The sequence below is a fragment of the Chlamydotis macqueenii genome, chromosome 3, assembly GCF_036417535.1.
Source record: "Chlamydotis macqueenii isolate bChlMac1 chromosome 3, bChlMac1.mat, whole genome shotgun sequence".
NCBI classification, from domain to species: Eukaryota; Metazoa; Chordata; class Aves; order Otidiformes; family Otididae; genus Chlamydotis; species Chlamydotis macqueenii.
The window spans coordinates 106,972,324-107,000,255 of NC_141558.1; the positions used below are offsets into that span (position 1 = coordinate 106,972,324).

The 27,932-nt window shown below is 40.4% G+C and overlaps 1 protein-coding gene across 1 annotated transcript in view; it reads left to right on the forward strand.

Moving 5' to 3' along the window:
• The window catches only part of UST (uronyl 2-sulfotransferase), a 165,870-nt gene that overhangs the window by 88,117 nt on the left and 49,821 nt on the right, over positions 1–27,932 (forward strand). Inside the window, exon 5 of the mRNA XM_086745714.1 lies at positions 13,182–13,335. Coding sequence (XP_086601840.1) covers positions 13,182–13,335 — 154 coding nt within the window. The remainder of the gene's footprint in view (positions 1–13,181; positions 13,336–27,932) is intronic.

Consider the following 27,932-nt stretch of genomic DNA (forward strand, 5'->3'; position numbering starts at 1 on the left):
AATATGTTGAGAGCAGCCCTGAGGAGAGGGACTTGGGAGTGCTGGTGGACGAGAAGCTCAACATGAGCAGGCAATGCACCCTTGCAGCCCAGAAGGCCAACCGCATCCTGGGTTGCATCAAGAGAAGCGTGGCCAGCAGGTTGAGGGAGGCGATTCTGCCCCTCTACTCTGCCCTCGTAAGACCCCACCTGGAGTACTGTGTCCAGTTCTGGAGCCTCCAACATAAGAAGGACATGGACCAGTTGGGAAGGTCCATAGGAGGGCCACGAAGATGATAAAAGGGCCGGAGCACCTTTCCTATGAGGACAGGCTGAGAGAGTTGGGGCTGTTCAGCCTGGAGAAGAGGAGGCTCCGGGGAGACCTGATAGCGGTCTTCCAGTATTTCAAGGGGGCCTACAAGAAAATGGGGAGAGGCTGTTCAGTAGGGCCTGTTGTGATAGGACAAGGGGTAATGGTTTTAAAATAGAGGGAGGTAGATTTAGATTGGATATTAGGAAAACATCTTTTACAATGCGAGTTGTAGAACACTGGACCAAGTTGCCCAGAGAGCTGGTGGATGCCCCATCCCTGGAAACATTCAAGGCCACATTGGACGGGGCTCTGAGCAACCTGATCTAGTCAGGGATTTCTCTGCTCCTTCTAAGTGGGTTGGACTAGATGACCTTTGAAGGTCCCTTCCAACTCTAACCATTCTATGATTCTATGAATAGTAGCAATGACAAATGACTTGAATTTGCCCCTCTGCACCTGCTTATAAACCTGTTAGCACTTAAAGCTCTCCGATTATTCAGAAAAGTGTCACAGCATTTACTTATGATTGTTTCCAACTGAAAAAAAAAAGGGACTATATTTTCTTTCCAGAAAAAAAAAAATCTCTCATGGAAGTGAGCTAAAGCCTTCAGTGGTGAATTTGAGCACATGCATGTTTCTGGTGCACCATTAGTTCTGCTGAACAAAGTTCTGAAAGCTTGAAAATCTCATCCTGACTTGAATGCTTGCCAGGGACATTTTCCCTTCGTTTTTGAACAGTGGTTTAAGAGTGCCTGCTGGTTCAGCTGTGTAAATGAATCCTCAGTTACTCTCCTATGTCTTCAACTTTTAGTTCAGTACTGTCTTTTCTCAATCCAAAGTAGTGCAAATAGGCAGACAAAAGGCGAATCTTAAAAGGACACATTAAAGCAAATCCTACGTGAATTTTTACAGGGATAAATCTAATTAATTGCAGCTTCAAACAGAAGATAAAAAAAACCTAAGTTTCTTGCTCTTCTTTGATGTGAGTGTATTCCTACATAGCAGTTGTCACAGGAAAAACTTCTGTTCCCAGTCTCTCCCATGCAGCTTTAGGAGACGACCCAGTGCCTCGGGAGGGTGGCTACTCCATCTAGTCCGTTTCGGGACCATTCCTTTTGGGGAAGGTGGTGCTGTTTATTGAATTGTCCTTCACTTGTGATTCCTTTTTGTTATGGTCTGTGTTCATCATCCCGCTCGTTTCGCACTAGATGCTGGACTGACCTCTCCATACCTGGCTTTCTTCTAATAAACTCTACTTGGAAATGTAGGATTAATGTATTAATGTTCTTATACGCAGGGGTAAACATTTGGGTGTGTTTTGGTTTCATATTGGCTGTTGCTACTGGGGCTAGCCCAGCATGGGATTTTCTTGCTCTTAATTGGAAGAAGAGTGTATTTCTCAGAAGTCTTCTGTGAAAGCATCCAGGCCACATTTGAAGGCATCCTTAGGCACTTGGTTCCAGTTGTCTGTCAGCTCTGCTGTCAAATTGTTGTGGCTAATTTCTAATGTGAATTTCTCTGGCTTTTACTCCTTACTGACTGAAATGCTGTTTTGGTCCCTGGTGTTTCTCCTTTGTGCATCTATTTGCCGCTGCTGTCTCCAAACACCTTTCACTCTTCCCTTTGATCACAGGTACTGTCAACCTTTTGCCAGCAGGTGTTTTCCTCATCTGTTTAATAGTTCTGTGACTCTTCTCTGAAACTTCTCCCCAAGTTCCATAGTCTTTATTAAGTGTAAGCATCAAAACTGTACTCTGGACCTGTATCAGCTTCACTAATGCTGTATATGGTAGGAAAACTTTTGCAGTTACCATGCTTCTATCTTCTGAAGCTACAGTTGCACCAGAGCAATCTGGACTTTCAGGGCACGTTGTTTTTCCAGTGTGTCCCCTGGATCCTTTCCTAGTCACTGCTTACCAGGCTGCCATTTCCCGTTCTGTAGAAATGGCTTTCCTTATTCTTAAAGGTGTTAAGCAAGGGGGAAAAAAATGAGCAGGATGAAGCATGCGAAATTACTAGCTGCTGTGCTGCTGCAGTGGTTGTGAAGCAGAAAATTCTTTGAATTTAAAAAAAAAAAAAGAAAATCTCCTTTGATATTTATGCATCTCTCAGAATGCTGAGATCTGTTGGCCTGTGTTTAAAAAAAAAAAAAACAAGACAAAGAATTTTTTTTCTCACATGCCCAAGGAGCTCTAGAAGTTGTCATTCGTAACCTGTGCTATGGTCTGCCGTGCATGGGACAGAGGCACCCACCTCCACTTGTGCAGAACTCGGGAATTCACGAGGTTTGCCTCCACACAGGGATGTGTGCCGAAAAGGACGCATTGCAGGACTGGGATGACAGCTATCATTTGTTTCTGTCATACTCCAGTTCCTTTTCAAAGTCAGTGCTGCATGTATTTAAAAAGAATTGCGGTAGATGTTAAATTTGTAAAAATACTGATAATTTTTTTTTTTGTCTCTTCATGAGTTGGAGTTTATATACTAAAGGTGCTGGGGAAAGCATCCGAAATGTTAATCAGAAGTGAATATATAAGATTGTCTCTAAGTGGATGAAGATCTGTATGCTGATACATTTGCTGAGATTGCAGGTGTTACTGGTAGATCCAAGCAGTACGGTGTTAAGAGTGTAGAAGCTGTGAAGGACTGAAATAACCTGCAGAGAGACAAAAAGCTATTTCAGGTTGGCTGCAGGTTGTTCACTGTGCTTTATCTTAAATGCCGCTTGTCATCTATTTATTTAGCCTCAGAAAAAAAATGAAGCGGGAAGAAGCTTCAAGCTTGTGGAAAAGCCCCACTTGACCTCTTAGTAATCTGCTAAATTAAGTAACTCTAACAGTCTTTGAGCAGCTACTGAAGATGCTTGGTTTGTGCTCCAAGTGTCACAGATTTCAGAGAAGCAGAAAGAACATTTGCAGGAATGCACAGGGGGTGGTGAGGCCACGGCTTTGGGTCAGGATGAGTCAGGAATAGGGAGAATTGCGCAAGTCCCGCTTTGGATGTGGGAAGGCAACTTTCCTCCCTCCCACACTGAACTGTTATCTTCCAAGTACGCACTTACGGACCCCGGTTCAGGCAGAACGGGAAGCTTGGTCGCTCACTCCTGTCTCAGAATAAATGAATGTTACAGGGAAATGTGTAAAAACCTAAAGACATGCCTTGGTCAGAGACTGGTAGGTGACTTCTGCTTGATTAAAGGTTGGCTGATTAGGTCAGCGTAAAGTCATAGTGTTAAAAAGACCACCCAGAGAGAGAAACAGGCTTTTTCATGTCTCACTGGAGCCATGAATTCTTTACTTTCTGCAGTAGTTATAGGCCACTGGGGAGTGATTGCTTTTAAAATTTCCTGTGATGTGGTAAGGAGATGCAGAGATAAAGCATGGACTCATTTTAATTAGCCCTTATAATTCAGTTCAGTATATCTTATTTGTTTGAAGCCAGGATGAATTATTACTCAGCATTAGCATGTGAGGAGTCATCCTTTCTATGCTGTCAGGCTGCTGCCCTCTTCTTCCTTTCAGCTGCAGTTTAGTATCTGCGGCGTGTATTTAGCGTATAGGTGCCTGTGTTCGAGGAGAGGGGACAACACTTCTAGCATATTTTTCTGAGGAAATAAGACTCATACAGCAGTTCCAGCTCTTCTGCATGTTTTTCCAGTTTCCCCCTGCACCTAATCTCTAAATAATTTCTGAACCCCTTGGCCAGTTTCAAACCAAATTTGGAAGGCCGGTTGAAGACTCGGAGACAACCATGCTACCGCAAGTACATCTGCTGAAGGGAAAGGCAAGCAAAACAGAGCTGCGGGACCTTCTGCTGGGCCACAGCCAGCAGCCACCTCCCTATGCCCTGCTTGGATGCCAGCCCCAGCTCTGCCGTGTCCCTCCTGCTCAGTGTATGAGGGGTGTGGGGGGACAGATTTTGGGGAAAAGAGAAAGATCTGTTGGGTCTTCTGCTTGGGAAGGTAGTTGCCTTTAGTCCCTGGAATCAATAGAAGAAATATTTCTGGTTTTCTGTTATTCATTAGCAGAGTTAATATGTAAAGTTCTTGTTTTTCTTGAAAAAGTAATCTTTGGTAGACAATCTGCATTAGCATTACCGTTTGGGGGGGTCTTAATATATATTACTTCTTTAAACAGACACAATGGCCAACACTAATAAAAATTAGTAAATGGAGCTTCTGTAGCAGCAGTGTCACATGCAGCAGTGCTGATCAGTTTGGACACTTTCCTTCAGCTCTGAACTGAGTTCTGAATTACGGGTAGCAGTAAATCATGTGCTGTATGAAGGCAGAGGTAGACAAAGAGAGAGTCGGTCTGGATAAGCCCCAAAATAAACTTAGTTTCTGAATGTTGTTCAAGTTTTTTTGTTGTTCATCTGGTTTGTGCTTTTCCTCATGCAGAAGCAGTTCTAAAAGTTGCAGTTTAACACAGCACTTTGATATTGCGGCATTCCCTGTTGTTGGGCTCTGTAAAATGTGTCTGTAGCCAGCAAACAAAAAGAGGTGAATCTTGAAGAATTAACTCGACTGTATGTCATGCAAATAAGCTGCATGTTTGGAAGCAGGAGCACACTCTGTGCTGACAGTGTGGTGTTCAGAGGCCTTGCCCGTTAGCTTGTTTGTAAAGGTTGGATGATACGTTTACAATTTTTTATGTCAAATATCTTGCTTTGCCATGACTTAACATATGTATGTGTCTTTGGGCCATTGATTTGGAACTAGTATTTCACTTTAAAATTTTTTTATAGACTGGTAAGAGATTGGTAAAACCAGGGTGAATCTGTGATGCTATTTTCATTGACTGAAAACAGAGTCATGGGATATGTGTCACAACACTTAGATGTATTAATAACTTGAGCATTCTTGTTTCTTCCTTTCTCTGGAACAAGTACTACCGCACAGAGCGTGGATGTTTTGCAGAACACGTGTTTTAACCGCATTCCACTAGCTTTTGAAAATAGTGTGTTGGGCAAATGTGTGGAGCTGGCATAAGATGATGCTGAATGTCTGTGACACTTTGAGTGCAAACTCAGGTATACTGTATGTTGTCGGCAGTAGTTCAGTCAGGTTGCACTGGTTGGTTCTGTACCACTCAGCTCTGGGAGGGATTGGGCTCTTTGAATGCATCCTTGAATCAACACCTTGAAACAATGATTGCAGCCTAAGATGATCTACTAAAGTAGTTTCATGGTGTGGATTTTGTTCTCCTTTAAGAACATACCTAGGAAATGTCATTAAAAATATGGTAACAAAAAAATTACTGCCCTCTGGGTAGGCTCTTAAAAGTAGGGAAATGTCAGCTAAACCTATGTGCACGGCCTTAACACTGTGTCTTTATGTGTGTTCATTATAATCTATACTTTTTGCTAACACATCATGAAACACTTTCTACCATCATGTGAGGTCTGCCTTGTAAAGTACACATTTAATGAATGGCCACATGGTGCTGTAATCCCTCCTACATCTTTCTTCCTTTTTTTTATACTGCATTTTTTTAATGATGTGAGTGTGTAATGATGTTTTTTAACTGTGGCTTGATGGAAGACTAAGCACAAATCTAACATGCAGGTTGACCTTTCTATGGTCTAAGGAGCTTGGGGGGGTTATTTTTTTAAAAAAACATTGTTCTATGGTGAGTTTTTCCACAGATTTTAAGATTATCTGATTTAAAATTTGTTCCCTAGATTTCCCGTGTTCTTTCCAAAATAGACTTTTTAGCTTTCATTCAGCTGTTAATACGATATTCTCAGAATGGAGGTGATTGCTTGAAATTTAGTTACTGAAGGTGGGATCAGGCATAACACCTAAATTAGCCTTTTTACTGTTGTTTGTTTTCTGTGCTCACATTCACGCTGTAGATTATATTGCCAGTTCATGAGTAACTTAATTTGAGAAAGATGTTGATTACTCCAAAGGAGTCCAAAAGAGAATAAAGAGAATGATTAGAGATATTTAAAAAAATGGTCTGTGAAGAAAGATTGAAAGGGCAGAAAAAGAAAGATCCCACTTTAACACTTTTGAATTTTATATTGGAAAGGTTTTGCAGACATAAAGGGACAATACGGTTCTTTATGAATAATGATAGCAGAAGTGGGGGTCTTAAATTGCATTGACGGAGTTCTAGATCAGACCTTTAGGAAAAGGCTTGAACAACAAGGACAGCGAAGCAACAGACTAGATTGTAGTTGAGGATTTTGGTAGTGGCACTTAGCTGATCCTGCCTTCAGGCAAAAAGATGGATTGTGGCAGTCCCAAGTCATTTCTAGGCTTTCTCACCCTTGTGTAATGCATGATACAGACTATTTAGGTTTGAACCTAAAACGTTCATCTTTCAGGAAGGAAATTTAAATTTTGATTCAAAATTGCAAGTAATGGGGAATCTGCTGCCCTTGGTAACTTCTTCCAGTACTGAATTGTTCTCTTGGATTGTAAATTATGAGGTTTTTTCCTCTTAGTTTTTCTGAGAAATCCCTTTCCTTGGATCTCAGAGTACATTTGCCACTAGGTTGACTCCTGTTATAGAATTTTTCCCCTGTGTAAACTTTCATGTGTGATTTCTTACACACCATGGTGCAGTCACCTCTCAGCCTTCTCTGTATTTTTTTTCCCTTCTCATTTTCATTTCAAGCTGAAGGTTTTCAGTTTATTGACATTTTTCTGTTGCAAGGCAATTTATTTCATCCTTCTTGTGACTCTGCAGTGAACTTTGTGCATAATTTGCTTAAAATGGACTGAGTTAGTGGTCACATCAGTGCTGTGCCAGGTCTCTCCTGCTTCTGCTTCTCAGAAAAAGGGAAACTAGGATTATTCTGGCCTGCAAGGTCTTACACGCTCCTGATAATCTGCGGGGGGGCCATGCAAGTCCTTGCCAGAACTCCTCTTTCCCTATGAGTGTCCTCTCCTTCTTGTTCTAGATGCCCTGGGTTTTATTTGCTGTACTGTGGTGCGTGATGCTGGCTTAGGTCTTGATGGTGATTACGCAGAATTTCACATCTGGGTCAGGACAGCAATGTTTTCCATTTCGTTGACATTGATTTTTATATTCTTTATATTGTATGCACGATACATACCACTAAGTTGCAGTGATTTTTGTTATTATACCCAATTTGCTATATTTCCATTTCCATATGGACATTCCTAGCGTTGAGTAGCTCTCTGCAGCAGCCATTTCCACAGGACAGCTGGAGTCACCCCTGACACTCTTGATAAATGTTTTCTTATGGGAAGTCGAATATGCAGTGCCAAGTGCAATGCAACATCCTTTGCATTGTAACCTTCCTAGGAAGTCAAGCCTCAAGTCAAGGATTTTATGTGAACATAACTATCTCAGCCAAATCTTTGCTCTTGTGCAATTTTGAAGATATGTCTTTTCTCCACGCCACATTTGTTGATTTAATACTTTGCAAAGAGCTGTATCAGCTGTTCTACTATTTGCTGGAAATTTATTGTAATAATTTGGAATTAGTTTTTCTGTTCCTCTATATAATATACAACATTTGCATCTCTGAATTATAATTAAATTTTAATCAGAAGTCCAGATAGATCCTGAGCCAGACCTTTGGAAAGTCTTGAATACAAGGGATATGGAATTAAGGGATTTTAAATAATATGGAGGTTGAGTATAGCTGCTGTTAGTGTTTTGTGGAGTATTATTTTTTTCTCTCTTACTTGTTTCCAGCTGTAACTTTGCATTACATAAATGAAAACACCATTAGTATTTCCTCCTCAAGTGTTGCATTTACGTGAGTCGAGGATGCTCTATAGACCCAGAGAAGATTTCTGTAAGTGTTGGTGCTGTTCATTATTAATGTATATATTAAAGTGCTTTGATACCCTTAGCATAAGAAAGGCATAGGGGGAAAAGAAACCTCCATTGTTTAGCATGCATGAATGTAAAAGACTGACAGAAATACAATGTACAATATTATGGGAGATTTACAGGATAGTGAAATAGAGAAATAGAAGGGTCTATAGTCTAATCTTTTAGCCTTTTGCTGGTCTCGAGGCAGTTTACTAAGCAATTCCTGGAGGACTCAATTGTGATGTTTATGATCACATTACCCGGGCACATCACTTCCGAAGCTGAAATTTCTACTATTGAAAGCACAGCTCCAGAAAGGGTAATTAATGAGTGGAGTGTTGCCACTTTGCACTATTTTACTGTTAACCTTGAACTGTGGGTCATTTTGGACGCCCCCCATCCCCCCCTCCCCGACACCTCCCATTCAAGGCCAGGCTGGCCAAGGATGCGGTTTTGAAATGAAAGTATTTATCTCAACTAGCTTTCCTTGTTTCCCTCCTAATTCCAAAGAAAAGCTTGAAAACATGACTACAGTGTAGGGTGAAGGCATAAAAGCTGGAAGGGAGGCACTGCAGACAAAAGCAAGGAGATAAACTCCTTCATTTTGGAGGCTGGCAATACCATGTGGTCTGGTGCAGGCAGTACCTCAGCCTGCTCCTCCGGGAACCTTTGCAGCTCTACCTTGAGGATTGTTGCTGGAGCATCCCAGAGGTGCCTGGTGCCTTATAAGCAGCATAGGGTTGCTTTGCCACAAGTGCAGGCTAATACAAGATATTGTAACATCTTTTCATGTCGAGATGCCTTTTTCAGAAGATAGGTTTTCGTGTAACTGCATCTTATTTAAGTCCTAAAAAGGTGAAAGTTGTGCATTAGTGCTTTTACGTGACCTCCCCGTGAAGCTGTGCTGCAGAGCAGGTAATGGAGCTGTGACATAATTGTTGAGTAAAGCTTGCTGGGTAATTGTGCTCTCCGCATTTGATTCTCAGTTACATGAAGCCAAAAAAGGAAATAGTGCTTCTTTTCTAAGAAGGACACAATATTCCAGTCCCTATTAATATTAGGTGACTGTCAGTTCTTGTTGGATTCTATTATATTGAATTTCAAGCAAGCAACTCATTTGTTTAAGGGGAGACGTTTTACATTAAAAGAGAAGGAGGCAGCCAAAGTTCTTATAGAACGTAAGTTGGGAATCTTCTTTTCTTTGAGGTGCGTGGTTTGCCTGCAGGGATGAGGAAGCCTGCTTCGGCTTGTGCTGCACGGAAATGTAGCAGCCTCCTGATGTGAAGTGAAATGAAAAATAATAGGAGCTGAGAGATCCTCCATTTTAAAGCCAAGCAAATCACTTTGGTTGAATTTTTAAAATTCTTTTTTTTAAAAAAAAAAACAAAACAAACCTCATATTATAGGGGGTTTGTAAATGGTTTTGAATAAAGATTTTGCTCATGTAAATAATAAAATTGGAATTCGTCAGAGGCATTTTTCTAAGGGGCAGACTTGCAAGATCTGTCATACTTCTCAGGCCTTTTTTTTTTTTTTTTTTTTTCTTTTATTAAAAAAGAGATGGGGGAATATATTATTAATGAACCTAAGTGTTATTGATTGCAGCCTGCAAATATTCTAGTTATTTTGGTAAGGACTCCAAAAATATACTTGTCCCAACAAAGCAGTTAAAACTAATGGGAATTAATAGTATATACTGAATAAATTAGAAGTTAAGTACAGGAAGGGCACTGCAGAGGATGACGATGTACATTTTCAGTCCTCCGCTGGAGTGGTGGTGTCCTGGCCCACTCTACCCAGTTGCAATGATGTTGCTGCTGGGAACAAGAATGATTGGGTGCCTTTATCATGCAGGATCCAATCTTGATCCCATTCAGAGAAGGTAAGCCTTCTGCTCAAACCTAGAAAAATAGGATTGTGTCCCTCTTTGAATCCTTCACAGTAGACATTTGAGTATAAATAAGGTGACATGGTGTATAATGAGAGTACAATATGTTATTGTTTGCAAGAGCACTTTCATGTGGGTGGTGTTAGTTTCAAAAGTTTCACTCTGGAGAGCTAAGTAATATTTAATATGTTGTGATTGATAGGTACCTAAAAATATGTAGAATGTACTTGAACAAATGGAACATTGATTTTTTTCCTTTTTTTTTTTTTTTGTCTAAACGGCTTAAGATTATTGGGGGTTTTTTTGGTTTGTTTTTTTTCTTAACCAGTAGGATATTTTTGTGCCATGTAAGTGCTGCTTAGCTTTCATAAGAGTCTCGGTACAGTCCATAGAAACAAATGGTTGGAATCTGAAGTATTATAAACTATGTTTTTAAAAAATGCAGATTTGAATAAGAGCCAGAACAGATTTAATTTTTCTAAAAATTCCCTGCTTGTTGCTTGGTGGAACAACTGCAGCTGGGTGCGTACCAAGCTAGTTACAGTGCACAGGAAATCAGAAATTCAAGCTGTCCTGTCTTTTGGGGGGTTTAACAGACCCAATTTCAGAAATGAGAAGTGCCTCTGTACCTCTTTATGAAAGAGTGACGTCCTGTCTCAGCTTTCTTCTCAAGAGAGATAAGCTTGCATGCACCTCTTCTCTCAGAGTTGTTGGTGCTGGATTCGCAGTTCAGGTGTTCAGGAACATGACCCTACCAGCAAAGGATGGACCCTGACACTTTGGTGGGTGGGTTACGCAATCCGACCCCTCCTTTTACTTCAGAAAAAAACAATATGTGTTCAATATTTCTATCTAGAGAGCTAATAGCTACCTGCTTTTGGTTTTTCTCTCTTCTGAGGAGCATTAGCATCCTCTACAAAACGCAGGGCAGGATATCTCTGCTCTTGCTTCCCTAGATCTTGTAATCTTTTTGTCTCTTATCTTAAGACAACTTGCTGCTGTCATCGCTTCTTATTGTCTTCGTTGCTTCCCCTTTTCTTTGCTCTTCTCTGCTCCCTTCTGTCTTTAGGTTTTTCCTGATCTACATCAAGCAGCAGGAAGATAATGTGTTCAGAAAGTTAGGGTGCAACCTATTTTTGCCAGCAGTTTTCCTTGAAAAATTTAGTTTTCATGGCTACCAGCCATGGCATTCACCAAAAGCTTTCTATTTGAATAAATATTATGAAAGCTTTATGCACTCATTGTCCTATGGTATTTGCAGGAATGCCTTTTTTCTTAATGTTGATTTTATTTCTGTATGAAGACAAAAAGCAGCAAAGAACAGCTTAGAGAAGAATTCAGGGTACTGAGTTCAGGGTACTTCCCTTGCACACCCATGTCCAAACTGTGCACTAATGAGGAAGCAAGGAGCATCTGTCTTCTTAATTAAAGTTTTATGCTGTCTGTGCAATTTCAAATTATGGCAGTGATCCTGCAACATTGAGGTCAATGAAATTACTGATATGCATAGTTATTCATGAGACAAGCCTTTGCAGACTGTATTTAGTGGTCTGGGGAATCATACAGAATAAAAATTAAGCTGAAACTCTATGGAATTCTTCATGTCTTTTACTAGAATTAATATTTTTTAAACGATTTTGCTGGCTCTTTAATATTTCTGAGAAACCCTGATCTTTTATTATACATGTTCAATTATTCATCTGACTGAAAAGATTAGGAGAAGCCAGGAGGGTTTTTTAAATCTCAAGAATGTCTTTCCTTTTGCCTCTTCTAATATAGTGTTTTCCATTTTTAAAGAAAATATATAGATTGTGAATCAGAAAGTCGTTAGAGCAGCATTTAAATACTTAAATATTTCTATGTCCTCATGCTTCCCAAAATAAAGCATAAGCTAATGCTTAAGTAAGAGATATTCTCCTAAACTGGGGAAAGACAAGGGAGAAACATAATTCATGTTCTTAGGCAAATTCCAAGTTGAATTTATCCTATGAACTTCTCAGTCTAAAAAGTTTTCATTTTGGTCTTTATCTCACAGTGTTTGTAGTCCGTAAGTCCATTCTGTAGCATAAATGTCCATCCTTCTATTTTGACCAGGAAAGAGTGTAAGCAACTTTCCTTTTGTCTTTCGGTTAGGCCTGTTCTCCTGATGCTGTGTACTGATGTAAAATAAGCAGTCAATATTTTAACACTGTAAAAATAACATTATAATCACAGACCTTCTCAAGCTCCATTCACCTCCTTTCCCCTTTTTGTGTCCCGCCTATTAAACGGAAGATGTTTGTCATTAACTACCAGGAGGAGTTGTACAAGAGGGTAAAGTCGAGCCAGTGAGGTTGCTCTGGTTTGTCTTCTCATCTCTAAATTTCAGGTACCTATGCTGCATTTTGCTTTTGTGCAGAGTCTGGTCACAACTGGTTTTATGCCTTCCTTTTGCTTGAACTTGTGTGTGCTTGAAATTGATACTTAATTTCTTTTTTTTTCTTTTTTTTTTTTTTTTTGAAGCAGGAATTTTCATATTGACTTTTTTTAAAAGAAAATCTTCATGAAGTGCAGTTTAAGGATACAGTTATGCATAGGTAGGGTTATGCACTGCGTTGTGTAACCACGAGATAATCTCAAATCCAGCCTTTGGTGCAGGCTGGGGCTGAGGGGAGGAAGATCTGCACAAGTTCCAGCAAATACAAAGATAGAATACTGTGCATATCTGTCAGTTCATGCAAAGGAAGCCCTTTGAAATAAGCTTGGATGTTGCAAAACCCCTTGCGCGTTATTACACTTACTGTACACTTACTTAGTGTCAGGCGGTGCCTGCCGTGACGTGACTTTGCATATGAGAAACGTGTGTGGAGAAGAAGAAATGCTCATTCTTGGATTCAGCTGCAGAAGGTTCTTCATCTGCAAACAGCCAGGAGAAGACTGAAGAAGCAAAACCATTGACACAATGTTAAAAATGGTCTTAAACAAAAATGTCTGTAGCATACATGTGGCTTAATGTGATATCATGTTTCCTGTTCATCCTAAAGAGATCTTACATGCTCTCGCAAAGTTTTGGTAACTAGTTGTAAGCTGCTTAGTTTTACTCCCAGTCTTGTAAAAGCTCTAAACTTCTGTAGAGAATAATTTGAAAACATTCAGATGAAAGATGGATGTATGTGCCTGTGTGGAACCTTCTGATCAGATGCACCCATTTTTCTTCCCACCAGGTTTGGAGGAGACCAGCCGGTGTACATCAATATTATTAGAGATCCTGTCAATAGATTTTTATCCAATTATTTTTTTCGACGTTTCGGAGACTGGAGAGGAGAACAGAATCATATGATCCGTACCCCCAGCATGAGGCAGGAGGAAAGATACCTGGTATGTTTAAATAAAAAGCTCTGATTACCGATTTTCTGGCTTCTTTACATCATAATGGATACTGGAAAAGTGGGAGACTGAGGCATCTTCTGTCTGGGGTTTTTTCCTGTGTCTTTGTTTTGCCTGGTCCTTAGTTTAGTCTGCTTTAGTATGTAGAGTGCTGCTGATGAATGCAGTGATCCAGTTTGATCTCGTGTAAGCTGACAGCCAAGTCCCAGATTGCCACCGCTGATTTATGGTCCTTCCACTGAGTTGGATTTGCACTGTGTAGTGGTTAGGCATAATAATTCTGCCTATATTTATCGCTGTGAATATCCAGACAGATTTTTAGGTTGAAACTATGTCTGTAGCTGTGCAGCCCCAGGGGAAAATTGGGAAATGGAGCAATTCAGCGAGCCCAAGCCTCTAATGTTCTTGCTGGTGAGTTGTGCATAGTGTTCTTTATACCAAGGCTCTGATCTCAGTTCTTGCTTTGGTTTTGTTGCCTTTTTTGGATTAAGAAGGTAGCAATAATTCTGGATAAGCTGGTCATAATAAGTTTTAATTTTGCACAACTGCTGAACTGTCATAATGCCTGTCACCCTTTGCCGCAAACCAAGAGCTCATGGCAGTAGGTGTTCTACAAATGCTGAATGAGAAATACAGAAGCTAGAGAGGTGGTCGGTTTCTTTGACACTGATCTCTTTGCATGCACCCTGACACCTCCCTAAGAAGACAAAATGTTGGAAGATATTCTTATCCTCTCTGTAATGGGGATCCAGTTTGATTGAACTCAGTCTTCAGCCACACTTGGACCTGCAGAGGCTTTCGTGACACAGCGGTGGCAGGACAGCTTGATGGTCTGCTATGAGATGTTGCAGGCCAGATGTAACATCAAAACAAGAGAGGGCTGTGGCTTTTGGAGAATAAAAAGGATGTTTTGACGATGTTTTGGAGGGGCAGTAGAATACAAGATGTGGTGTGGATGAGCCACAGAGAACATAGCTCTGAATGACTGCCACACAATGCGTTTCAGTCCTGGCTGAGGTCAGATGGATCCAAGGAGGGCTGGCTTTTTTTGTGTATGACAGGGCTGTGTTGATTTCTTTTGTACTTTAGTACTGTTGTTTGTCATGCAAAGCCCTGTGAACAGACAAGCTTATAAATTATGAATAATTGAAGGAGAAGGGTATCAGTGTAACTATGTAACTATGTAACTATGTAACCTTAAACTTTAATGACATCTGCTATACAGATATAAACTCCTTTTGATAATATAGCAAAGGGTTTCTTATTTGCTATATGTCTAGAGATACCAAAGAGGCTTCTGCATCAACTGAGTTGGTTTTGACTTCCTGGTATGCAGAGCTGAGATGCAGTCCCAACAGCTTTGCATGCTGTGTGCATGGACTTTTGTTTCCCCATCTGTGAATGGGATGGAGGAGTTGCAGAAATGAATTGATGCCCCATTCCTGGAAACATCTAATGCCAGGTTGGATGGGGCTCTGAGCAACCTGATCTGGTTGAAGATGTCCCTGCTTCTTGCAGGAGGGTTGGACTAAGATGGCCTTTAAAGGTCCCTTCCAACTCTAACGATTCTATGATTCTATGTGGGGTAGGTTTTTTACTACATTATTATTTCGTTATTACTGTGAAGTTTTATTTTTTGAAAATGTTAATAATGAGTGGTACAGTCTGTACTTCACTCTGAGTGCCTTCTCATTTGAAGTGGAACATGCAGTGATTGGCATCTCTCGCAACTGACTGATCCTGCAAAAGCTGGTGTTAATTCCATACTGCCTGTGCAGTTTAAGATGTGATATGTAGAGCCAGTGAAACTTTATTTCAAGCAGAACTGAAATGAATAGAACTAATTCCTGTTGTTTGTGTTGGTTTAAAAGCTAACAGAAAGAAATTACCTTGCATTTTTGTTGGCATTGGGATAGTCTTTAACAAATTCATTATTTATATATACATGCACATATGTACACATACACAGATGACTGCGAAAGCTATAATGAAAAGAAAATAAAAAGCGGCCATCTGAGGTCTGTAGTCATTTTGTTCAAAAGACAGTTTGTCGGTCTGAGGCACCATCATCAGCATCCTCTATAGAAACTATTTTTGCTTTTTCATTTTTACCTTCTCTGGTGGTAATTCAGCGTTAGAATCCTGGAAACATTTTTGGAATCTGTTCCTCATCCCTCCTTGGCAGACTTTGGCTGTCGCTTGCACTGCTCAAAGAGGGCAGTTGCTCCTGTCACAGTGACATATAGGCCACCCGCCACTGAAATTCATTTTAACAAAAGCCACTCATTCCGAATGTTAAGCATTTTTAAGACGTGCTATCCAACCACGAAATATATTGCATGACTGCATTTTAATCTTTTCCTCGGTGGTGCAGGAAATCTGCTGGCATATATTTTAATGGTAACGGATTTTGTGAAATGGTAGCTTCAGAAGTCTGCTGTATCAATTGCCTGATCTAGCTGAGAAGAAAGTAAGCAGGCAGCGTTACCTCTGAGCATGAGCCAGTGCAGCCCTTTAGCACACAACTGATGGCTGGAGTGATTGCTGGCCTCATACTTTTTGCAATTCTTCCTTAATATTTTTTTCTTTTCTTTTTTTTTTTTTTTTTTTAATTCAAAACTCATCATAAAGCATTGGTTTTTTTTACATGGGACTGTTTGAAGGATAAGCTTAGAGTTAGCATATTAAATAGTTTCTGTATTGATCACAGCGTTAAATCCAAGTCGTTTGGGACGAGATGTGCCTGACTGTGAGCAGATGCATGGAAAGCAGGCAGGAGGATACAAGAAGCTTTTACTTTTGTTCTTCCATCAGCCTCAGGTCAACTGCTAGGAAATGCAAAACTGCTGACTGCTCTACAATATTGAGCTAATTGCTGAAGAGCCTGGGAAGCCTTGTGTTGACAGCAGTTATAGACTTCCAAAATGGACTGGAAAAGCTGTAAATGTAACTCCTCTGTTTTTACCAGAAGAGACAGGTTTGCCTGAGGAAGCATGTACATCCCTTGAAACTGGAGTATTGGGGGCTAATTGTGCTTTTCTCAACCATGATATGTTCCTAGCTTCCCTTCTTCTGGAAGGTGTTGTGGACAACTGGGAACCTTTCCAGGCCATCTTAGCATCTTGGTGAATAGCTGCCAACACTGGCCTCCTCCCTTGAAAAGCTGAGGGCAGTGTGCGTTTTCTCTCAAAATCTGCAGTGTGAAAGTGTGGGAGCTCAGCACCTCTATAGAACAGGCTCTGAAGGGAAAAGCATTTTAAGATCAGGTTTTGTATCCAGTGAATTCCTGCTTGACCGTTGGGCTGTGATACCCTTAATGGAGGCATTCCTTCCCCTTAGTTCTGATCCTTAAGAAAAAAAGGGAGGTGGAAAAAGAAAAAAAACCCTTGAAGTCTTGTAGTACCTTGGGAGCTGTTTTTTTCACTTTGAAAATCTGAACTGCTGACATTGCAAAACAGAGACAGAAATTTCTGCCCTTCGCTGATCATTTGAAATTTTCTCTGAATAGAGCTTCAGGCTTTGACTCTGTTCCAGAGGAAACAGCCACTCATTCACAAGTCAGATAAATTGTTTCAAACATTTTGGCAAATGTTTGTGTTTACCAAAATTTAGTTGAAAGCCAGGATAGAAAACAAGCCCTTTATTCATGGGTCAGATACAGCAGAGGCAACTGTTTCAGCGTGAGACTTTCCACCCAGATCAGCCAGCCCCTTGCCCCAACCTGGTGCTTTCTCTGCTGGCGTGAGTTACTGTCAGGGACCTATAGAGATCACTGCCAAGCTTCCCCAAAATAAATAGCAGCAATGCGTTAGCATGGAATATGGCAGAGAGGTGATGGTCTGGAACGGTGGCAAGCACCTCAGGTCGAGTCTCAAGCGTGCTCGTGCAAGAGTCACCCTACCTTATGGTCCTATAAGATGAGATAAGTTCACAAAAGTTAATTTAAATCCATCACAGTGGATATGTTTCAGGTTGAAGTAGAGTTCTTTACACTTCAGTAAAGCCAGTAGCCCCTTATCAGTGCAGCTGTGAGTGCCGCTGGTACCAAGCAAAAGAAAAATATGCACCCGATGATGGAGTTTAATGCCTGAGAGTGCAAAAAGTAGGAAGCACTCCTGACCAAGAGCGGGACTACAATAAATACTTGAAAGCTTTGTATTAAAAATTGTCCTTTCCAGAAGGTTTGTTAGTGATTACCTAGTATTTGTTACAACGGCAGCATGAGACATCAAATATAAAAGTGTGTATGGGTTTTTCATCTTCCCTTAATACTTGCTGAAGCTTTGATCTAAGACTGCTAAGGCTTGAATGAGTGTGTGATGCCGCGTGGGCTGCGTATTGTTGGCTGAACTGCAGGAAATCTGGCTGGATGCAACTCTGACACCAAGGCTCACGAGAAGCATGGCTCCTGATTTAGTCAAGTAGAAGATTTTAACATCTTTGAGCTAATTTGCCAGAAGAGAGAGGTTTTGTATTAAAAAAAAAAATTGTTCAATAGATTAAGAACTTGTCACCTACCTATAAGACGTTTCAGACTTTCATTATAATTAGTGCTCTAGTATGCAATGCAGCTCTGTCAGGCTCAGCGTAGTCTTTCAGCTTCATCTCTGAAAATAAATGTGCTTTTCTCAGCTAAAAATAAAAATAGTCTAACAGCATTCAGCCTCAGTTATGCCAAAGATTATTCATGCAAGTAATCCCATAAAGAAGCATCTGTCTTTTTGTCTTTTAAATTAAATGTTAAAATACTTGTAAAGAGTGTGTTAGGATTACTGCAAAGGAGGGAAGTAAAATTCAGAGGATATCGTGGAACTTTCAAGTCAGGTTTCTTGCAATAACAGGGACCTCTTCTGGGGCAAAGGTTGGCTTTTCTTCCTAAATATTTAAACCAATGTTGTTTAGGTTATTTCAGAAAGTTTAAAAAAATTATAGAAAAAGCTGAACAGTTAAACTCCATAGAACATTTTTCTTTCAATTCCTGGATTTTGAGAATTTACTTTTATGACTGCATTGGTTTTCATTAACATAAGAATTGTCAATAAATACGCTTAACCAATTTTATTACTCATATCCCCAAATTTTTATCTACAGTGAAAATTGTTTACCAATTTTTTTTACCAATTGCATTACTTTTCTGATGGTAGCTAGCTGTTTTGGTTCCTGCCATTATCTAGATAATAAAAATATTTAACTATGCCTAAATACATTGTGAATTTTCGGCAGTGGTAACACATTGAACTTTCTCCTTCATTAATTTAGTTAAATTCCTTAAAGCTGTTCAGTCTACCAGGGACCTCACCTTCAAAGGAGAGACCATGGTGCGGAGCCCATGCCTGCCCCACCTGACTGTCACTCTCACGTGTGGTGTCGTGTATGAAAAAGGGAGTGGGAGAGTTACCTGCCTGCAGGTTTGGTGGAGGAGGGAGTAAAGGGTTCACTTCTGTATCAGATTTTTCGGCTGAGGACCTCAAAAGGGGCTACACGTGTCCGTTGATTGAACCTTGAAACTTTTGGGGAGGGTCTGGCAAGCGTAGTTAACATTGTTTACAGTGGAAAACTGAGGTATGCAGAGGTTAAAATGATGTGCCCATATCCATGCAATGCATAACAGATATTAGGGAGTTGAAATAAATATATAATGAGGGTGGTGGAGCACTGGCACAGGTTGCCCAGAGAGGTGGTGGATGCCCCATCCCTGGAAATATTTCAAGGCCAGGTTGGACAGGGCTCTGAGCAACCTGATCTGGTTGGAGATGTCCCTGCTCCTTGCAGGGGGGTTGGACTAGATGGCCTTTAAAGATCCCTTCCAACCCAAACTATTCTATGATTCTATATAGATGAAGTTCCTTTTCCAGTTACTGGATTCTGAGCTGTAGTTAAGAGACTAAATATTTTATGAACCCTCAGTGTTTTTCCCTAATTCACTTCCCATACATACAGTGGTCATTTTGCTCCCTGTGTTGGATATCAGCACTGAGATGGTTTGAAATGGTCAGTGAACATCCTACAGCATGTCCTGAGCTTCAGCACAGCTTTGCAGCTGTAGATCTGGTTTGGGGATTGCACAGTAGCATCAATCTCCCTGGCTGTGACTGGGCTGCCGGGAGGGCACTGGTGAAGAGCAGCCACCTGTCAGCTGACCCAATTAGAACAGTTTGCTGCTTCTTCCCTCTAATGAGTGCTTTTAATGGTCTCCAGCTGTTCCCTTTTACTGCATTAACTCCTCACAGCAAAATTTCTGGTCCATTTTTGTAACTCTTCATCTGCTGTGTATTCTTTAAAGCACCATCTTTCCCTTAGATTCTCCCATTTGGTATTAAAAATTTATTGAACCACAAAGTTAATGATAATTCAGACCTCAGCTGGAGGAGGGACCGATTAAACAACTTATAAAATGTAATATTAAAGGAAATGTTTTCACGGCTGACATTTACTTTTCAGTGGCTTTAATTTACAAACCAATATTTTTTAATGTTCCCCTGCGGAGTTTGCATTCCAAACATTGCAGCATTATGCGATTACAGTAGAGCAACAAAATGTGCCTTCCTAATCTGTTTTCATTTTCTAGTCTAAGTCAATTGCATGTAGTAAATAAGCAATATACCACTGGTTAAGATTGCAGCACTAAAATCTTTTATGTAATTCGTAATACATACTTATATTAATAGCAAAGATAAAAGTATCTGGATTTTATTAATACCATGCTTTTATTTTAATGCTACCATTCTGTATTGCATTTGTTTTCATGGAAACAAGAAACAGGAAAACCATAATATTTTGCTGCAGAATGTAAAAATGTGAGGTATTTTTTTATGCAATGTTGTACTGATCTGAAAATTTCTGGCCTTTGCACATGTTAAGAAACTGCATGAGAAACCAGAAGCCAAGTAGTCCCAAGCACTAAGTACCCACAATCTTGTTTAAACTTAACGTTATTACAGGATCTTAGGACCGCCAATAAGCAGTATATGGTATTCAAGACATTTGTATATGTAGTAAATTATGTTATTTTGTTTAACGACCTGGCTGTATTAAGTAAGTTGAGAATGATGAATCTTCATTTTTGTGGCGATTTTGAAAAGTTTGTCATTTGTGCCTTTCGGAGTATGAGTACAGCGTGGCTCTTGATGTTCTCTTTTGTGTTCTTTTTTGGGTTTCATGTGTTGTGGTATCCTGGGGATCTGGTTTTCTCCAATTTCTCTATAGGAAGCTATTGTTTGTAGAGTGGAAAATCCCAAATGCAGAACAAAGAGTCTAATAGATTGATGCTAGCCTTCTAAGGCTGTATAAACTGTATGGGAGAAGAGGGTATGTCCATGTTATATTTTCAGGAGGTATATTTTTGGAGATTGAAACAAGAACAGAAAGGAGCATTCTTGTGTAGCCCAGGGATAAGAGCTAGCCTTGCCTTCAGCAAAGGCAGGAAAGCAGTTTGGGCAGGGATAATCCTTATTTCATATAGAAAATGATGGGTTCTCAGCAGGCTGTAAGAGTCAAGAATGAGATCTTCTGTGTGTGGTGGCTGGTTCTCAGTAGCAGTCAAAACAACGCAAATCAAAAGCAGCAGAGAACCTCATGTATAAATTTGTAGTATGGTTGCATTTGACTTCCTTCATTTGACATTTGTGACCTCCCATTCCCAAAATGGGTTTGGAAGAACTGGAAAATAGAAATGAGTAGGAGCAACGATGAAAGGATGGAGTAATGTCCATATGAAGAATGCCCAAGTAGATTAGGACTCTTCAGATGAGGAAGAAGGAAACAAAGGAAAGGATATGAGAAGACAAATTTGTAGGAGGCATGGAAAAGTTGCGTCAAGGATGATTGCTTCTGGGCTGTTTCAGTTCTAAAGACCTAGAAGATCACAACTGGAACAGGCAGCTGCCAGATCCAGGAAACAGCAGAAAGACGTGATGATTCAGACAAGATGCAACTAAGCCATGGAAGTCCTTGCTTGACGTTGTTGTGGATAACAGAAGTTTATATGTATTCAAAAAGGAAACATTTTGGGAAACATTTATTTACAGAGGTGGTCAAGCATTGGAACAGGCTTCCTATAGAGGTGGTCAATGCCCCAAGCCTGTCAGTGTTTACGAGGCATTTGGACAGTGCCCTTAAAAACGTTTTAACTTTTGGTCAGCCCTGAATTGGTTGGGCAGTTAGCCTAGATGGTCGTTGTAGGTCCCTTCCAACTGAAATATTCTACTCTGCTCTATTCTATTTAAAAAGAGTAAATACATAGCTGTCAAGGGCTATTCGTTACCAAGGCAAGATCTCTTCACCAGCAAATCTCTGGTAAGTACATAGCCGGAGCCTCGGGCATACCCAGAAAAGGGTCCTGTGTGTACGGTAGATGTTCCTTGTAGTCTATACTGATTTTCTGAAATTAGTGACTATTCTTGGTAACTTAAAAGCAAACTTTTTAATTACATGCTTGCAAATAAATTCTGCTACTAGATGATTTATATAAGATAGTTACTATTATAGGCACCTCCAGTTGAATGTATTATGTCTTGACTTTAAAGCAATTGAGTGTTCTTGGGTTTATGCCATAGTGGCTAAGGTTTTGTTGTCTTACAGCTCTGCCAATCAAATGAATTTTTGTAATTTCCAAACTGGCACTGAAGCTCTTAATAAATAATGCTGTCATAACTATTCTCAAATTTATCTTAGAAGCTAAGATACAAATACAATTGAAGTATGGCAGGCATCCACAACTTTACATTACGCAATTGCCAATAGTAAATGTATCGAAACAGAAGATGTGAAAATCCTGAAGACAGTGGGTTTAAACATTTTTTTGAAAGCATGCTTTCCACAAAGTTAAAAGTCTCTTGGTTTTGATGTAAAACAGTTTCAGTATGATGAGTTTCAGGTGTTCTGGTAATTTTTCTAAGTCTTGATTTGAGTATTAGTGTTTTCAGTTTGCATATATTTTGTTACTACAAAAGCAACAGGAAGACACATCCAAGGAGACAGTGCTTACATGAGTCCCAGTAAGTGATGGCTTAATGATAATTAGCTGGCAAGTAACCATTGCAGGTGAATGGAAACAAGAGAATCTCTGTGTGATGTGAATGTGGGCTGGAGCACCTCTCCTATGAAGACAGGCTGAGAGAGTTGGGGCTGTTCAGCCTGGAGAAGAGGAGGCTCCGGGGAGACCTGATAGCGGTCTTCCAGTACCTCAAGGGGGCCTACAAGAAAGATGGGGAGAGGCTGTTCAGTAGGGCCTGTTGTGATAGGATGAGGGGTAATGGTTTTGAAATAGAGGGAGGTAGATTTAGATTGGATATTAGGAAAAAGTTTTTTCCAATGTGAGTTGTAGAACACTGGACCAAGTTGCCCAGAGAGGTGGTGGAAGCCCCATCCCTGGAAACATTCAAGGCCAGGTTGGATGGGGCCCTGAACAACCTGATCTGGTTGGGGATGTCCCTGCTCCTTGCAGAGGGGTTGGAATAGATGACCTTTGAAGGTCCCTTCCAACCCTAACCATTCTCTGATTCTGTGATCCTGTGCATAGTCCAGCATTTTGTGTACTGTGAAGCTGGAGAGTAGTCCTTAGTAGCCATCAAGTAAAACTGATTATTGATTGATATTTTGTTTGTCTAAAGTTGGAATAGAGTGATTTTTAGAACTGCAGTGTTTTATCATGCAGAAGAAAAGAATGCCTCCAATTTTAATTTCTGTTAGTGTAAGTTCTAAAACTAATATTTTTAAAGTTACATTTTATACATGGCCTAAATAACAAAGATGAAGCATTGTCCAGCAAGTAGACTGTTTTAAAAATACGATGTAATCATATATTTATATATGTATGTGTGTGTGTGTGTGTGTATTTAGAAGTCTGACTTTCTGAAATGTTTGGTATTGTATTCATGTTTAATTAAAAAATGTTTTGAAGTCTTGTCTAATGAAATCATGGTAGCCTTGCCTAGAAAACCCTACTAAATACCCTCATAAGTACACTCCTTGCTAGGAGTAGACCTGTTTGCTTTTCCTGGCTGCTTTATGCTCAGCCACCTTAAATGAAAACTGTTTTCTTGGCGATGTGCTGGGGAAGGACACTGCAGAACGTTTTAGTCCTCTTGATAGAGGAAGGGCAGAGAGAGGCAGCCCTTTCCTTACTACCAATATATTGAACATGTTCGGGCTGTGGCGTGATAATGTAATTTCAAGCAGTCAGGTGTTCTCTTCACTCTGTAAGTGTCAAAACCTGCAGGAACTGACAACCCGTGAGAATAAAACTGAATTTATTAGCCTGTTTTATTTCTTGTCCGTCATTCTCCTTCCTCTTTCCTTTTTGTGGTTTATATGTGAGTTTTCTGGCTGTCAGCACTGCCAGTGAAGTGAAATAAACTGCAGTCCTGATCTCTAAAACTTATTCACTAAAGCAAAGCTGAAGCTCAGAGGTGGTGAGTGGCGGGGAGAATTCAGGGTGGTGGGGTTAGGAGAACCATCTGCCCATGGTGCATGGCTGACGTGATGAAGGACAGCATCCAAGGCTGTCCTGGGCTTTAGGTGTGTATCGTCAACAAAATATTTTCCTATTGTGTAATTTTTTTTGGTGGTGGTGTGGACTCTTCTGTTGGCTGCAGAATCACTGGGTCACACTTGTGAATTCTGTGGTTTTAAGACTCTGAAGTAGTTTGTGTTGAAACCACATGGAAGTGGAGATGGCACGTTGCAGGAAAAAGGGACATTCAGTGCCCAGATATACTTAAGACTTAGTGTATCCTAGTTCTTCTGAAGTCTCTAGGGTTTATTCTAAGCTACAGAGTTAAATCCTCTGCCAGGTCCTGGTCCCAGCTCGCATGGACCCAGGGGCCGGCTGGAGTACAGGGTGTTCCCTGGATGGTGCTGGAATGTCTCTTGGATCACAGCTAGGGTATATGTCCATACTGGGGAGGTGGGATGTGCTTACCAGCCAGCTCACTGGGCAGAGCCTGCTGAGCCTCCACAGCTTCTTGCCTTGCTGCCTTCCCCAGCAACTGCACAGTGTCTGAGCTGCCTCTGCATGCACCCTCCCAGCAGGTACTGATGCTGCAAGGTCACGGCTGAGGTTTCTTTCAGATGCTGATGCTGATATATTGTTGTCTGCCGAGGCTATGAATAAAACTATTACTACCTGTGATCAATAGTTCTTCTGTGAGGGCAATCCCTATCCAGTAGTGTCTGTCTGGACAATGTCAGACCATGGCTTTAAGGTTTGGCTTCTCAATAAAGAACATCCTGGAGCACCGTGGAAAAGATGCCAGCCCTGCTTAATCTGACAGTGTAATCTTTCAGATTGGGTTATCATGTGAATTTAGAATCAAGAAGAGCAAGATGGAGCTAGAGGAGAGAAGAGGGAGAAATGCTGGTGGGAATGGGAGAAGTCTCAAATCCACGTCCTCTGTGCAGGGATCACAATGTTTTCCAGGATAGTGTTGCTATTTGTTCAGGTCTTTCTAGTTAAATGGAGGAAGGGACAAAAAAAAAAAGGTTACTTGAATTAAAAGGACTAATGTCAACAACCACAGCAGGAATGTCTGATTCAACCACAAAAATCTCATCATGTGAGATTTGAGGACGTCTTTGGCCACTGTTCAGACCAACGCTTCCTATTTCAGAGCGCACCGTCTTTACCCTGAGTATCACACTGGAAGCCATCAGGACAGGGAGTGCTTCCCTGTGCGACACTGTGATCAGCCCTCTCAGACTTTGTCTTGAGTGGAGAAGGACGTGCATCAGTTTTCTCTGCAGTGTCACGTATTGGGATTCTCCTTGGTTGAATGAAGTTTGTGCAGTCTTAGTAGTAAGTAAATGTAGTGAAGGATACTTCAGAAGTAAGGGTCTTGGATTCACCATATTGTGAACACAAAGCACTGCATGCTGAGTAGGGTCTCTTTTTCCTTTTCTTTTAAAAATAGAAGTGACTATAATTCTTCAATAAAGGAAAATAAATTTTCCTTTATTTCTCAGTAGAGAAAATGAAGCACAGAGGTGTGAGTGTAGTTTTTGTTTGTCTCATCACAGAATGAACAGAATTGAACTGGGAATAGTTTTCCCAAAAAAAACAGGTGTTGGCTGTCTAGTCTTGCTGTTTGCTTCAGTATGCTCCTGTGAAGTGGAAATACACATTTGTATTCCTACAAAACAACAACCAAATGCCGTAGGTTTTTGTTGGCAACTAGATTGGGATGTTCTCTCTGGTTGCTTGGCCCTGCCTGGCTAGTGGCTGGTGTGCTCTTCAGGTGTTGGATATTCCAGAAATCAGATTTTCCATCTTGGCATAAAGGATATTGTTACAGCTGGTTTTTGGTTTTGTTTTTTTTTTCTTAGGGATTTTTTTTTTCCAAAAGTGTAAGTTGTGTTATGTGGTTATTAGCACACTAATAGCTTCAGTTAAATGAACTTTTATGGAGGCTCCAGACTTGTATTAGGTATCCTCCCTTCTCATTTTTTCTCAAAGGGATATGAAAGGATCAGGGTCTTCAGACAATGCGGAGACAGATTGTCTTCTTTGCCAGATCGATACGCAATTGCAATCAGAAGAGCAGTTGGCAAGTTTTGTTGCTTAGTTCAGTAGCTTTGGGAAGACTGATGGCTTCTGTGCGCTGATAAGGGGACTGATTCAAACCTTTAAGGCATTTTGGCACTTTAATGAAATTGAAACCTGGTGGAAATAAACTTAGGCATCGGAAGTATACTGATGGTCACTGAGAGTCCTTCAGAAAGCTATGCGCACCCAGATTCCTTCAGACTTTTTGTGGTGGATTTTTACCTGAATTCAGAAGAAAAATATAAAAGTTGTTGTTCATAACTTGGTGATGTGGTACTGCAAAGGGGAAAACCTGAGGAAACAGACTGGGTCAAGCTGCAGACCTGAGTTTGTTGGCATTGAGTGGGGCATTTGGCCATTGTTTCCTTATAGTTGGTCAAACAAGGCAGGGTATTGCTGCCAGGAACTAATTTTTTGGTCTTTCTTATAATTCTGTCTTTTTTTGAAGAAAGAAATGAGGAAGAAACAAGAGACAAGTGTCAACTGTTTGAAATGTTTTATTATTTTTTCCATAAGAGGACTATTTAAAGTCAAATATTTATTAAAAAATACATGCATCCCTCACCAGTTGGCTCATGATGTTGCATGGTAGTGAACTATCACGAGGGTCAGGGGAGCCTGTCTTGAATTAAAAGGTAATTACATCTTTCAGAATAAGCAGTAGACCTTCTGGGGCAGTTGGGAAAATATGTTGTCCATTAAGTGTTTCAAGGTAGGGAAATTCTCCTTTAAAATAAAAGCAGTGTTCACTTCTGCTAATTTTTATTCTATGCATTTTTGTTTTGATTGTTGACTACTATTTTCAAGGCTCCTTTATCTATAGTTGCTATACATGAAAACAAACAACAAACACACCAAAAAAACTCAACAAAGGGTATTCAGCTGATTATTTGGTGTTACAGACTCTGGAAAATGGACTGCCATTGTTTCAGCAAAGTTGCCTACTGCTCAGTGAATTATTGAAACATGGTCTGGTCAGGTTACCTTGAACACAACTTTTTCCTATGAACTCTGATCCAAGCGAAGTCAGCCACTATTCATAACTGAGCTTGTCAAGAGTAATTTCCTTTTTCTTGGGGAAAAATCCACTAACCAGTGGCAAATAGGAAACTTTCCGTGGTGAGTGTGGATTGCTAAATGAGATTTTTAATATTTTTTTTTTTAGAAATTAATTTTCTGTTCTCTTTAAAAGGGAAAAAAACAAAACTAAAGTGCTCAATAGTAGTTGAAGAAAAAAAATAAAACAAAATTTCTTCAGAATGTAATCCAAAGAGATGATGTTCCCGTCCATCTAGCAGAGTTATTAACCTCCATGATTTTTGTAATTGATCTTGTTACTTGCTGTGCTTTTTGAAGCCACAGCATCTGAGATGAATGAATTGAGAGATTCTGGGTTTCTGTGTGGCGAGGTAGTCATGGTTTTGTTTTTCATCATTGCAGAAAAGAACTGCAGCAGATGACTCAAGGTTCAAAAAAGTTTTAAAAAGAGGCAAATAGGAACATTAATTATGCCTCTGAATCTTGTAATTTTAGGAGGTTCTAAATACTTGGAGTTGTCAATACAGTCATAGTCTTGTCAAACTGAGAAGTGGAATCTGTATATTTGTTCCATTTCATGGCTGTTGTTTGGAATGGCAGTGCTACAAATGATGCAAAGTATTAGTGACTTTCCAGAAAAGCATTAGAGCTGTTCATCAGGGGGAGGAAAATTAGAAATTGGGTAGGGGCAGCAGAGCAGAAACCCTCCCCAGCTGCAGAGCAGGGAAGCCCCATGCAGCAGCAGGGTGGTTTTCTGCTCTGCGGCTCCTTTTGCCTTTCAGCCCCGAGAGATGAAGGGAGAGATTCAGAGTCAGTCGACACTGGGCAGGAGGCTGATGAGAAAGCAGAATTAGCACACAAATCGCACTTCGAGCTTTTTTCTTACCGTACAAGAGGATTGTGGTGAAGTGCCACCACAAATGTGGTGGGTTGAGAGGACATAGAAGACGTTCAGACCTTGCTGCTATGAGGAAGCCAGTTATTTTTTCTTGAAAGCCAGTACTGTGCT